Source organism: Phyllosticta capitalensis, assembly GCF_038381095.1.
Source record: "Phyllosticta capitalensis strain CBS 128856 chromosome Unknown BKA78scaffold_2, whole genome shotgun sequence".
NCBI lineage: Eukaryota > Fungi > Ascomycota > Dothideomycetes > Botryosphaeriales > Phyllostictaceae > Phyllosticta > Phyllosticta capitalensis.
In genome coordinates, this window is record NW_027117440.1 from 1,270,471 (window position 1) to 1,283,839 (window position 13,369).

Sequence of the window (13,369 nt, forward strand, 5' to 3'; positions counted from 1 at the left end):
TTGGTAGCCGAATAGCAAAAGTCCGAGTACGAGCGGATGAAAATCGCACACGACTCTCAAGGAACGACCTCGAGAAGTGTCCAATTGTGGTCTTATAGACGCGATATCTCAGAGCAGAATTTAAAAGCACGGCTCGGGTCGGGAGCTGGCATTACCGCTGTTTGCATAAAGGCTTGCATAAACCAAGCTCGGGTCGCATCAGCCGCTCGCCGTCACCACGCGAACACCACGTTTTCTGGAGCCAAGAGCAATGGACGGATAAATGTGCAGGGATGTTGGTTGTGGAGAGTCGGTAATGGTCAATAGCGACGCCATGCCGTCTGTCGTTAATGGGTTTTCTGGCCTCCTTCTTTAAATGGTCGGGCGACGGCTCTGGTGTTTGCCGGCTTCTTTAGATCCGGCTTGTCATTGAAAGAGCATCCATTTCAACGCAGTCTCGTGTCTCAGATGCATTACCTCTCTAATCCCCTTGATCTTGATTCCAACTTGGATATTTCAAGAGTTTGCTCCAGGCACACTCCCACCTCTCGTTCGAGGCGTCAAGCTTTCTTTTGGCTGAAGTCAGAATCTTCCGAGTCTCACAGGATTGGCTGTGCTTCATTTGGCTAACAAAATAAAGTCGCCATGGGCAGTCCGACATCTGATTCGGCCTCAAATGTCAACGACGTCGAAGACGGCAACAAGCCTCCGATTCCTGAAGACTCTCGCCACATCAGTGTAGTCACGAACAGCACAACAGAAGAGAAACAGGATGGGAATACTTTGGACTCTAAGGCGACCAATGAAGCGGGAGCGACGTTACAAAGCCCTGGAAGAGATCTCGAAAAAGGACTAGTCGCTGGTGCCAATCCTAGGGCCCGGGGTGCCATAACCACAACCGAGGATGTTGAAGCAGAACAACAAGCCAAGAAACATGCAGATATCCAACAGGACCCGAATCTCGTGAACTGGGATGGAGAGGATGATCCTGCGAATCCATTGAATTGGCCAGAGACAACAAAATGGAGGAACATTGCCTTGCTTTCCTTTACCACCCTGGTGACTCCGCTGGCCTCGTCCATGTTTGCGCCTGGCGTTCCGCAAATCCTGAAGGCCTTCGGGACCCAAGACAAAATGATAGCCACGTTTGTCGTCTCTGTGTACGTCCTTGGATTCGCATTCGGACCACGTAAGCGCAAGATGGCCAAGCTGAAGATACACCAGGCTGAGCTGACTGCTTCGTAGTGCTCTTCGCCCCGCTTTCTGAAATGTACGGCCGTGTACCAGTGTACCACCTTTGCAACGTTGGATTTTTGATTTTTCTGATAGCATGCGCTGTCGCCGACTCAATGGCCATGCTTGTCGGCTTCAGGTTCTTGGCTGGAATGTTTGGTGCCGCTGTCTTGACGTTGGGAGCGGGCACGATATCAGACCTCATGCCTCCTGAGCAAAGAGGAGGAGCCATGGCTCTTTGGGCCATGGGGCCGCTCCTGGGACCGTAGGGAACCGCATGTCAATGTCGTTCATGAAGATATGCTTACAACGTGCAGGATAATCGGACCCATTGCTGGAGGCTTCCTCGTGGAACATAAAGGATGGAGGTGGGTGTTCTGGTTGCTGGCGATACTGGTGAGTGTCGAGGTCCCAAGACTCCACTCGAAAAGTGATCTGTATCAATCAGCAGCCTTACTAACAAGCACAGGCTGCAGCCATAACCTTGACGTCCCCTTTCATCCTCTGGGAGACTTACGCGCCCGTCCTCGTGGGCCGGAAAACTGCTCGTCTACGCAAGGAAACAGGAAATCCAAACTTGCGCAACGCTCTCGATGAAGGTTTGTCACACAAGGAACGGTTTGCACTTGCCGTCGTACGCCCCACCAAAATGCTGTTTTGCAGCCCAATTGTCGCAATCATGTCGCTTTATACCGCCGTCATTTACGGTACCCTATACCTCCTCTTCACCACCATCACTTTTGTTTTTGAGGACATTTACAAGTTTTCGTCGAGCATGGTCGGTCTTGCATACCTGGGCGTTGGTATTGGCATGCTGTTGGGGCTTCCGATCGCAGGCAAGGGCACAGATCTCATCCTGCAAAGACGCAAAGCAGAAGGTTTGGAACTCAAGCCAGAGCATCGACTCGACAATCGACTTGTCCTGCCTGGAGCATGCGCCGTACCAGTTGGATTGTTCATTTACGGTTGGACAACCAAATACCACGTCCATTGGATTGTGCCGTTGATTGGTACCGCATTCCTGGGATTTGGTATGATTTTATGCACGGTAAGTCGCTTCAATGACAAGTCGAAAACATCGGCCAATCCAGCGCGATGGATGTTGCCCGCCCTGTCGCCCGAATGGCTGTTTCTGACCAGAGCTTTCAGCTGTGTATCACCACATATCTCGTTGATGCCTTTGAGCTATACTCAGCATCTGCCATGGCAGCCAACACGCTTCTGAGATCGCTCTTTGGTGCGCTATTGCCTCTCGGTGGGCTGGACATGTACGATGCGCTTGGTCTGGGTTGGGGAAATAGCTTGATTGCCTTTGTTGCATTCGCTCTGATACCGGTGCCGGTACTCTTCAGGAAGCATGGAGAAAGAATCAGAAGCAGCAGGTGGGGGAATGTAAAGTTTTGATTGAAGAAGAAGGTCGTGGTGTGGTCTGGTTGGAGAAGAAACAAGACGAGCGACCGCTCATCATCGGTCGACCGCTAGCGCATGCTTACTCATCATACTTTTCGCTTACTTGCCTTGATATAGACTAGCTTTGTTGGGCATCCATAGTGACAGATCCTCCATCTCCATTGTCAGTTCTCACGACACTCTTTTTGGAATCTGCCTCTTCTCCTCATTTCTCAGTCTTCAAATATCCTTATGCAGCGGGATCGCTTCGAAACAAAGACGTCGACAGCGTTCCACTATCATGCGGCCCACCCGTCTCCAACTGTTTGTCTTTCAAATGCGAAACATGACTGCGCTTAATGTCGCTCAAACAGATCTTTCATTCATTGAATACCACTTTGGGTTGAATACCTACGCTGAAATCAGCCCAGTTGGGTCACTCAGCAGTCTTCCAACCGCACTTCTGGACGGACAATCTTTCAAGCGCAGCTACACAACGCGCGTTGTCGTCACGCGTGTCCAATGGAGGCGGCTTGGAGTGAAATGAACACCCTTCATCAGCTGGTGACATGGCTCGCTTGCTCTCAATTTGAAAGAAGTCCAAGTTGCGCTGCTAACCATGGAAAGGGAACATGATCACATCATATCCACATCCTTTGGTGTGCCGCTGGGAGATCTCGAAGACCATTTCGCTCATACTTTTGCACCCGCTACCAAGCTCATTTCTTTAGCTCATTGCCGATCCATTGCCTCTAAGGTTGTCACTTTGGCGCAGTGGCAAAACCATGTCCAACGATACGATTGCGGAATGGCGGGACGGGCCGCACATTTTCGAGAAAAGATCTGGAAGAGTTCGCATCTTGTCAGAAGTTGCAGCGTTTCGCTTCGTTTCGCGCAGCGCCGCGCAGCGCCATCATGCGACGTTTGACTTTCCGGCGAGACATTGAAGAGACGGCGAGAGTGCTTCAAAGCGCGGCAACAGCCTCAAGTCCAGAAATCAACATGAGCAAAGGCTGAGCTCGATTTCAAATAGCCCAGACGGCCCATCCCTCTTTCCACCGTTCGATAATGCAGTGACCTCGCCATCCAACTATTGTCAAGAGGCTGAAAAACAGTTGTCAATGGCCGGGACCCTTGGATCCCGCGGCGTTGTTGCGCTTTGATCAACAAAACCCAGCAACAAAACCCAGCAACAAAACCCGAATACCCGGGGCAGTCGAGCGGTCTGAGTCGCAGGCCTTAATTATCTCCGAGAGCCGGAGGTGTTCGCTGGTTCTTGCCTACAGCGGAAGGCAGCACTGGTGAAATGGTGGTTGTCGACGTGCGATCAGCCTGAGGTCTGCGCGGATCTGAATGGTGGCCTGGACTCAAGGCGGGTGTACTGCGGGACAAGTCGAGGCGCACCGATGGCGCAAAACTCAAGCAGCCGCCGATACGAGCGTCGCGCGCATCCTCCGCAATCTGCTGTATCTGCAACTCGTGCAAGCACTGCAAAGAAGCTTGAATCAAATTTTTCGAGTTTAACACAAACTTTGTTGTTCGAATCGTGTGAGTTGGGCGGAAAAGTCCGCCGCCGAGGTCAGCATCTGTTCGGTTTACCCCTTGAGCCCTGGCCGGGCGTTGCCGAAAGTGCACCGCCGGCTCGCCTCGAGTAAACTTTTGGGCCAAGAGCAAATGAAAATCAAACAACCCTTCAGGACACCACGATGCGGCTCAACGCTTGGGGCCCGTTGCTACCAAGCCACGGCGACAATAATGCGCCACGGTCGCGGCGAGAAGGCGGCCGGCCGTTGGGGAGAGGTACTCATTAGACGGACGTAAGGTCGGGGTGTGATGTGAAATGCCCTGGCCCCTTTTCCATTCCCTGCCTTGCAAGGCACACGACTGGCGCGTGATGCCGGCAACCGCACACGGGCGCCTGTCATCCACACGTCTTGCGGGAGCGTGAAGAAGAAGAAAGAAGGAGCTGAAGAAGGAAGGCGCAACGCAGCCTGCGAAGTACAAGGCATCCCTCGGCGGATGGAGACAGCCGGCATGCCCGGCAACGATGGGGGGATAAACAGCAGGTCGAGGCTCTATCGCGCGCATCCAATTTCCCAATCGCCCACCTTCTAACCTCTTGAATCCTTGCGTCGATCACTGTGCCCAGGAATCACTGGCTAAACTACAAAGTCCTCCGCTCTGCTCTCCGACTCGACCTCTTTCCGTTTGCACCTCCGCCGCCCTCTCTCCGCAAATCCGCTCCTTCGAACACTCTCTGTTCCCCTTTGCTGGTTAGCTCCAATCCTACACTTGTCGCTCTTTTCCTCGTGCAGAAACTGTACTTCCTCAGTAGGAGCATTCGTCGCGCCAATCATTCAACGGTCCAATACTCCACCCTGTCGTCACTCGTTCATTTGCTCAGACCAGCTGCTCTGTGTTCGGTGTGGCACGGTACCACTACTACCCTACCTCGCCATAATTTATACATCACCACCGTGGTCCCCGGCTTTTGGCTTTTTGCCTACTTCACTGCAAACCTACCTACTCTCCAAATTCCACTCCTCCAACTATAACAAGATGCGTTACTCGTCCGCCATCCCTCTCGTCTTTGCCGGCCTTACGGCCCTGGCCGCCGCAGCTGAGAACGCCTTCATTGTGGCCACGAGGTAAGTTTCAAAGATCTCCGCGAGTTCTCTTTGCTGATCATGTCTTTCAGCGGCTTCAACCCCACTGCTGGAAAGGACACCACACTTCAGTGGACCCCCACCGCAGGCAAGACGGTCACCCTGAAGCTGCGCCAAGGCGCGAGCAGCAACCTGGGCTCGGGCACAACCATTGCCGGTATGTTGTTTAGTGTTTACTTTAGATCATGCGTTGACATTCCTGCCCCACCCCCTTGCTTCCCCCACACTCTTTTCCGCTTCCGTCGTAACACAAACACCCTTGATTCCAAGGATTGTTCTAACGGCCCTGCAGCCAACATTCCCAACGACGGTTCCTACACCTGGAGCGTGCCCTCCAACACTGTCCGTGGTACCGATTACACCGTTGAAATCATCAACGATGACGACACTTCCGAGACCAACTTCTACCCCTACTTTACGATTGAGAGCACCGTCGTCGTCAGCGCCGCTTCCTCATCTGCCGCTGCCTCGTCCACGGAGTCTGCCGCCAAGACGTCTTCGGCCGGCAAGTCGTCCAAGACTGATGCCTCCGTCACCGCGCTGGATGTCTCGTCTACTGCTTCAGCCTCGGCAACCAAGTCTGGTTCCGCCAGCAGCACGATGAGCACAGCAACTGCCTCCAAGTCTAGCGCCAGCGCCAGCGAGAGCAACGCCGCTAGCTCACCAACCGGTTCGGCTCCCACTAGCGGTGCAAGCTCCATTGCCCGCGGCGGCGTCGCTGCTTTCGTCGTTGCTGCCGCCGGATTCGTTGCCGCCATGTGGTAGAGGATGATAGGTGTTGTTCGGATGAGCGGAGCGACATTTTGTGGTTTTCGGTTTCAGGGCATGCCTATCCGCAATGGATGTCTGCCCCTTTTCACTTTGCTTCTTTTCCATGACGAGTCGTGAGACGCGCGCCATCATCCATTTCACACGCAACCTCCTTTTGTCATTTTGACGTTTCTTGGTTCTACGACTCTTGGTCGTTTCTTTTGATGTTGGGCTTGTTCCACGCTTTGCTTGAAAACAGACGCGGAGGCAAAGGGTGGGACAGACAACCTTTGTACTGATACCCCGATGCGATGCGGTGTGATTCGACGCGGCGGTGCGGAAGTCTGATGCTTTTTTCGAAACCTTTTGCACTGTACGAATCTATCCTGTATGATATCGGCGTTGGTCATGATGCTTGGGTGGATATGATTGGAGGAGAGATAGTTTTGCCGTCGGAGAGGAGAGGAGCGATGGTGGGAAGAGAAAAGATGAAAAAGAATAACACAGCGACATTGCATACTTCTAGTTCCAGGTCGGTAATAATGCTGCTACATTTTCCAAAGTCTGTCCATGTATTTGAAGAAAAGCATGTCAAACGCCCTGGATGACGCGCAGGTAGCCGCAGCAGGGATGCGCTGTCAATGAGCGCCATTCTGAAGCGGAAAAGAAGCTCCGTTGGTCAAAAGAAATGGAATATGAGAGGGAATACATACCAGAGAGTCTTCATATGCACACAAGCCAATGAGTTGATGGAGATGTTCTATTATTGTCGCTGGCAGTTTTTGGGTGGTCAACAGGAATTTGGTCTTGCCTGTCCTTTTGCTTTCCACCGAGGCACCTTGGTAACCTGCAGCCGGAGTTTTGCTACGTTCGATGTTGCGGGCGCGGGCGCTGATTCGTCGCAGCAGGTTGGCCTAGCTTTCTCTGGCTTAGCGCGGCTTCATCCAGCTCCCAGCCATCCGACTTCTTCCAAGCAAACGTCGACCACATCCACCCCTAAACGCGACTTTTCATTGTGTTCATCGCATGATCGACAGCACCGTTCCAGTTGGTATGCAATCCAGGCGCATTGTGCGCGATCCAGGGCACTTGAATGCCTCTCGTTGCACACATGGCAGTGGGCTTCCGAAGATGTTGACTTCGGGGCCGGGTGCTCGAATGCTTCCTGTAGCTGCGATTTCGAGCTTCGCCGTTTTGCGATTCGATCCCATTTTGCCAAATTTTAAAAACACTGAATCTTTGTGCTGACATTTTTTCGCTACCTGTGTCGTTGTGGAACACGGCTCTTTCACGCCAGTTCGGCTTTCGGTTTCCTTTGCACAAGATCGTCAGCGATGGCAGTCAACCAGCGCAGGCACCTATTCGACACCGGACTATGTAAACCAGAGGGTCACAAGAGTCAAGTGTGGAGGGATTATGGGTTGACGGCGCACGAGGCTTTGGTCTGGTTGCCTCCAAGGTCAGTCATTCCTACTTCTTTCGATGGTCACGCAAGATACAGAGCTGGGACGACATTTGAAAATTAACTTGATTTTAGACTAATTATTTCCAGTTGCCATTGAGTCCACGCTCCAAGATTCTTGATTCGACATTCACATCAGACGCTGATTGCCATTGATGCGACGTTGTTGGTTATGTGAGTTCTTCCGGTATTTTTCAAGTCCTGGAGTACTTGAAAATACTGTTGCCGCCTGAGCCGATCCTCCTTTTCGTCAAGCATCGCTTCATGCTCTTTCTGGTCCTCGGGATCTTTCCCGTCGTCTTCATCTTCAATTCCTATCCTCTCCTTGAAGGCGCGGACAAGCCCCTTTCTTGGTCGAAACCGCCGAGGGCCGAGTTCGGGATGCAAATGCCAGCATGAGCTCGGCGTGTGTCCCTTGATGCTGCAAACACCACATTTGTCCTTGTCCTCCTCCAGCTCCAGCCTTCTGCCCCTGTCGCTGCACCATTGACTGTGCAGCTCTCTGGTGACTTCAGAAAGCTCCTGAAGCTCCTTCTCGTCATTAAACGCAATCTTCACCCTTGCCCACGTCTCATACGTGGTGTTGCCGCAGTTACAGACCATGTTGACAAACGTCAAAACTTTGACCTCCTCGGCGATTGGGATCCCTCCGTCGATACAGTTTGCCAGTGCGGTGTACCACTCGCGCAGGAATTTCGAGAGCCCGGTGCCGTCCCACTGTAGCCCTTGCCATCTTTGAAGCAGTACGTACTTGTTGACAGGAATTTTCTCGTAATGCTCAACAATGCTATTGAAAAGGCCATGGGCTGTCGTCGAGTATTCCCCTTCGTAGGCGGTAATGGAAAGGGAGCGTCTGATCATGTTCTTGGCTCTGTTCTCCATGGTCCCCCAGTCGATGATCCAATTTAGATCCTCGGTGTCGTCCAAGGATGGATCGCGTAGGTCCAGGGGACCCTTGTTGCTTTTGACATGCTCTAAGAGACCGTACGCGCTTAGTTTGTTTTCCAGCTTTCGCTTCCACGTCCTGAAGTTTCCTGAGCCTGCCAGTTTTTCGCCATAGTATTTCCGCATGATGGCGTCACGTTTGAATTCCGGTCGAGATCGAGGCTGGAGTTGGTGGCGGACACAGCGGAAACGGTTTTGGCTGCGTCGAACAATGGATCTTGCGTAGGCCTGTCGTCTTGTTGTGCCAATCCAAGCAGCCAGCCTTATCCACGACGTGGAATCTGGGGTGCTCTTATCGACTTCTTGCTGAGAAGTTCTCGGTGTTTCCAGGTCTCCACTTTTGTGGCGCATTTTAAGTCATAAGTGCAGGTCACTGGTGGCCGTAGATCTCGCTCAAAACCCCGATGATCCTCTGCATCAGCACTTCGACACTCGTTGGTCTACTCACCACGGTACTGGCTCGCGATATGGTCCTTCAGCCTGCAAGCAACACGATCCTCCTCCAATTCTCCCCGCTCCATCCCTCCACTTGTGCCTCTCGCTTTCCCAGAGAATTTCGAGCCCATCCTCGATTTCATTCAGCTGCGGGAGTTTCATTGCGTACATGCGCCTGCTTTGCTTGTCGCTCAATGCCTGGGTGGCCCAATCCTCGAATCGACTGTTGCCGCATTTTTTGACGATGTTGACAAAGGTCTGGATCTTATCTCTCTCGTCAATTCCGACTCTGGTGCTGCGAAACTTCATCATAGCGGCATGCCAATCCTCAAGAAAGGATGGAAAATGGATGCCATCCCACTGTTGTCCGTAAAACCCAACCAGGCCGCTCCAAATCGCATGAGCGGTCAGTCCTGGCCTGATGCCACCGGGAAATCCCACGGACATGCGGACCAATCTCTCGACCTTTTGCTCCGTCTTATGCCACTCGTCGTATGGTTTGCAGGCTTCCTCAAATTCGGGGAAGCTGTCGTACGCGGAAGGACCGGGCTGCTTCGGCGGAGGGGTATGGTCATTGACGTGGTCCCAGAGTTTGGCTCTTCTGAGCAGGTGTTCCATGCATTGCCTCCAAGCTCCGAAGTTGTGGGCGCCTTGCAGCCTCGGGTAGTTGCGAGACGTGATGGACATAGCTCGTGTGGTCCAGATTGCGCTTTTGGCTCAGGCGTGTGGTGGAGATGGCAGAGATGGGAAATGGGCGAATAAGCGCTGTCGGATGGCTGCGCGCAGAGGACACAATGTTTCCAGGATGCGATCAAGCGTTATTGGCGTCTGGCTGAGTTGTGTGTCGTTGCTTGGGTCTGAAGTTTTCTCGAGAGATTGAGATTCCATGTGGTAAGTTTACTTATGTCAAGCGCAACAAACCTGGACACCCGAACCCCAAAATCGTTCATCCACCTACCTCTTTCTGACACCATGACAATATCGGGATCTAAATTTGCGAAAATCAGAGTCGCTGTCTCTTCAGCGTGACCACTGCTCCCTCTACAAGACCGCGAGAGAAGTTGCGGTGGCTTTTGTCCAAAAGTCTCGTCAACAAAGTTGGTAAGTAGAAACTCCATGCGAGGGCATATGCTCAATTGTATGCTATTGACAGGATCGCTAGGTCTCTTTCGGAATGACATGCCTCCAGGCCCCCTTTTGTGCTGCTGAACCAAACTCCCAGTTACAATTTCATTCCATGCTGCGCGGAGGACGAGAGAAATACGAACTCCAAAAGGTTTCTTAGCGCAAAGCTAGAATCCAAATTATCAAGTCAAAAGGTATGTCCTGTACACAGGGAGCATTCAAGCGTCTTGCCATCCAACGACGTGGACGTTTAAGCTCGTGAAAGAACAGCTACAGAGAGCATTCAAGCAATCCGGCACACCTCGGGGTTATCATTACTTTTGCGACTCATCCTATCAAGAGACCGTTTTTGTCGCTTTCCATTCTTCGTACTTACTGCATGCGAGGCTCAAGAACTTGACGCCAGAAACAAGAGCTGCGTGCTCTTGCCCTCGCGCTTGCCCTTGGCCTGTCCCTCTCTTCCACATCTTCCACATCGTCTGCATCGACATGCTCCTGATGCTGCTGTCCGACAACGGGCTTTAGGTTCTGGAGCTTTACTTTCTTGCTGCGTCGGCGGCAGACGCTCCACCTCGCGGCCCTTGTCCTTAGTCATGGAGATTCTCCTCGCCTTCTCCTCCTTAGTCTTCGTTCTCTCCTCCTTCTTCTTCACCCTCTCCTGTTCCATTCTCTTGAGGCCTTCCTGAAACATCCGAGACTTCTTCGCCCACTTCTCCTCCTTCTCACTCACCTTACCCTTCTTCTTCTCAGCCTTCTCTTCCTTCTTCTTGGCCTTCTTGGTCGCCTTCTCCTCGTTCTTCTTAGCCTTCTCCTCCTTCTTTGCCTTCTTCTGCTCGACCTTCTTGGGGTTTTCTTCGAGCTCCTTCCTGGTCAAAGGCAGTCGCTGCTCTTCAGATGCCAGCACCATCCTGTCGGGCGTGAATATCATGGCCTCATTGTCAGTGTGTTTCTTCTCGGCCTTAGTCTTGACGCTGCCACTTTCCTTGACGCTTCCATCGTCATTGGTATGAAGACTGCCGTAGACGCTGCCACGGAGGCTGTTGCGAAGGCTTCCCAAGCCGCTGCGAAGAGAGAAAATGCGGCTAATGCTCGTCCAGGACTTCCGCTCCACGTCATTCTTCTCAGTGATGCTCGTTTTTGGCATGGTCGACGTAGATTTGTGGTGCGCAATGGGTACTTCTTCGAGGCAAGTGTCGATACGAAGAGGAGGTTGCGGCTATATCCACGATTTGTTAGGATATCACAACGACAAATGAAGGGATACTTACTGTCTCCAAGGTGATGGCGTGCGGTGTATGATCTTTCAGGTGGGCACCAAGCTTGTACACGGAGGTTGGATTGATTCTGACGACCAAAAAAGCGGGCGGAGATGACGAAGTCGAGAGGGCTACTGTCGGCGACCTGTTTTTGCCCAATGAGCGATCCTCTGGTAAGGTGTCGGCGTTGAGGCTGTGGCTCTGATTGATTTCGACGACAGCTTCATTGAGAGGGAGGTTGATGCTGCCGAAAGCTCAGTGGTGCGAAGTTTACGGTCCTTGCAGCGAGACGTGAACGGCGTTCCAACGAGACATGTACAGGTTTACCAGCGACTTGAGGCTGAAGTGGTGGCTGATTGAAGAAGACCGCAGCGATGGCGGCGAGAAGAGCAGTGATGCTGGTGCGCCGTAGCCGCTGATTTTGAAGAGAGCCAAGCTGCGATTCACCAAATTCGAAACGGTTTGTGGGCGAAAGATGTGGGTGTTATGGTGTGTGGAAAGCGGGAGTGACCTCAACGCACTTGCTCATCACGACCAACGCGCAATCCACATCCATGCAGCACCAGTCTTCAAATCCGCACTTGCCCTGGTTGATCCTCTGGATGAGATACCGAACGATTTCACGGGTTTGCCTTCCCGCTACACTGGCCCATCATGCATCCATCTCCATGAAAGAAAGCTGAAATTAACACCATCACAGCGTAGTAGCACACTAGTATTGTCAAAGTTGAGGAGGGTATGCTTTGTTCAAATATCTGGAGATTCCATTTAGGTATGCAAACTTTTGACGCCCTATCCATGGCCGTTCAATCCACTGGGGCCCCTTGGGCCACTTCAAATCATTCTTCCGGTATGTTATCTCTCCACTCCATGCTCGGCCCTTTCCTATCCTTGACTTGACTGGCTTTTGTGTCTTTAAGAATTCATGATGGAGGCTCCAATGTCGACTACCACACGTAGTGTTTCCGGGCAGAGTTTTTGTGCAGACCGAATAAAGATGTCGTCATGTCCTTGGGATTCGGCCCGTTCTATTCTTGCGCACTCCGAATTGTTCTGGTCCTCCTTGGATACTGCGGTCGTTTGCCGATTTCAAGCCTCTTCTTCGGTGATGCTGATCAATTCCGCAAGCAAAACATGGAGAGGCGAAACCTTATCTTCCTCAAGGTCCCTAAGGACTTGAGACGCCCAAGTATTAACCTCAGCATTCCTTGCTCCTTTGACTGACCAGGCGAGCTGATAGATCTGCCAGACTTCAGAGATGACGATACCAGCTTCCAAGCATTTCGCAAGCCTCTTGGTCCATTCGTCGAGAAAGTCAGACATGTCGGCCGAGCCGTCCCAGAACAGATCCAACCAGTCCTCCATCGTCTCATCGTCATCATGTTTTCCGTAGCGTGCCTGCAACTCGTCAAAGAGAGCCTTGGACGTCGCCCGTTGCTCAGGGCTCAACAAGTTGGCCATCCATCCAGGAAGCGTGTTGGTGATCAGCTTGATCGCCTCGTTGTCGAGTTGTCTCCATTTTGACAACTCGCATTCAAGCGTCATACATTCCGGGTATTCCATGTCGTTGAGTGAAGTGAATCTGAGCTGCTCGGGCATTTCTATTTGCCCGCTGACGAAACCCCACAGGTGAAGCTTCATAAGAGCTTCCGTGATAGCTTTTTCCCACTGTTCGAAGTTCCTGTCGCCCTTGAGCTTCGGAATCTTTGTTCCGCTGGCAGTTTACATCGCTGCTTGTACTTGAGAGTGAAACTTGTCGCTGTGGGTTGACGATTGATTGCCAGATGCTGACAGACGACCTCCGACTAGCTAGTGTGAGGCTCTGGCCGAGATAGGGATGCTGACGGCGGTGGTTCTGGTGCGAAAGGAGGTGAGGTTGGCGAATGAGGCAATGAGAAGTCCCGTAGAGGCGTGGAGTAGCGAGAGAGGTAGATCGTCTAACCTTTGATGAAGGTTGGAAGGCTGATATATGACCCAGGTCCGTCTGGTCGTTCACATTAGGTCTGAGAGATGATGGTGCTTGGTGTTGAGGTGAAAGATAGAGGAAGAGCGGCGAAGATCAAGTTGGCGTCCTTTTATCACTGAAGGCAGGAAGTCAAGTGCGGCTGCAAGAACTGTCCGAGAATCGT

At 52.2% G+C, this 13,369-nt stretch overlaps 4 protein-coding genes across 4 annotated transcripts; 2 read left to right on the forward strand and 2 right to left on the reverse strand.

Annotated features, from left to right (window-relative positions):
- Positions 1-211: 211 nt before the first annotated feature.
- Positions 212-2,616, forward strand: BKA78DRAFT_335183 (polyamine transporter 3; the record flags this gene model as incomplete). Its single annotated transcript, XM_066890212.1, has 6 exons — positions 212-797; positions 855-1,168; positions 1,225-1,477; positions 1,530-1,608; positions 1,724-2,260; positions 2,362-2,616. Exons 1-6 carry the CDS (start codon positions 625-627, stop codon positions 2,614-2,616), a joined length of 1,611 nt encoding a protein of 536 aa, XP_066747659.1. The 5' UTR covers positions 212-624.
- Positions 2,617-4,925: 2,309 nt separating this feature from the next.
- Positions 4,926-6,104, forward strand: BKA78DRAFT_75539 (Ser-Thr-rich glycosyl-phosphatidyl-inositol-anchored membrane family-domain-containing protein). Its single transcript, XM_066893693.1, has 3 exons — positions 4,926-5,249; positions 5,300-5,424; positions 5,560-6,104. The coding sequence occupies exons 1-3, from the start codon at positions 5,161-5,163 to the stop codon at positions 6,030-6,032; spliced, it is 687 nt and encodes a 228-aa protein (XP_066747660.1). The 5' UTR covers positions 4,926-5,160; the 3' UTR covers positions 6,033-6,104.
- A 1,510-nt stretch (positions 6,105-7,614) lies between these two features.
- Positions 7,615-8,550, reverse strand: BKA78DRAFT_349785 (uncharacterized protein; the record flags this gene model as incomplete). Its single annotated transcript, XM_066890860.1, has 1 exon — positions 7,615-8,550. The coding sequence occupies one exon, from the start codon at positions 8,548-8,550 to the stop codon at positions 7,615-7,617; it is 936 nt and encodes a 311-aa protein (XP_066747661.1).
- Positions 8,551-8,868: 318 nt separating this feature from the next.
- BKA78DRAFT_349786 (uncharacterized protein) lies at positions 8,869-12,839 on the reverse strand (the record flags this gene model as incomplete). Its single annotated transcript, XM_066890861.1, has 4 exons — positions 8,869-9,509; positions 10,525-11,200; positions 11,253-11,484; positions 12,466-12,839. 4 exons carry the CDS (start codon positions 12,837-12,839, stop codon positions 8,869-8,871), a joined length of 1,923 nt encoding a protein of 640 aa, XP_066747662.1.
- Positions 12,840-13,369: the final 530 nt, after the last annotated feature.

Excerpts from the sequence above, each read along its gene's own strand:
- BKA78DRAFT_75539 (XM_066893693.1), top strand. The coding sequence starts at position 5,161 with ATGCGTTACTCGTCCGCCATCCCTCTCGTCTTTGCCGGCCTTACGGCC. Across the intron at positions 5,250-5,299 it reads GCCTTCATTGTGGCCACGAG|CGGCTTCAACCCCACTGCTG; the intron begins GTAAGTTTCAAA and ends CATGTCTTTCAG. Across the intron at positions 5,425-5,559 it reads CTCGGGCACAACCATTGCCG|CCAACATTCCCAACGACGGT; the intron begins GTATGTTGTTTA and ends ACGGCCCTGCAG.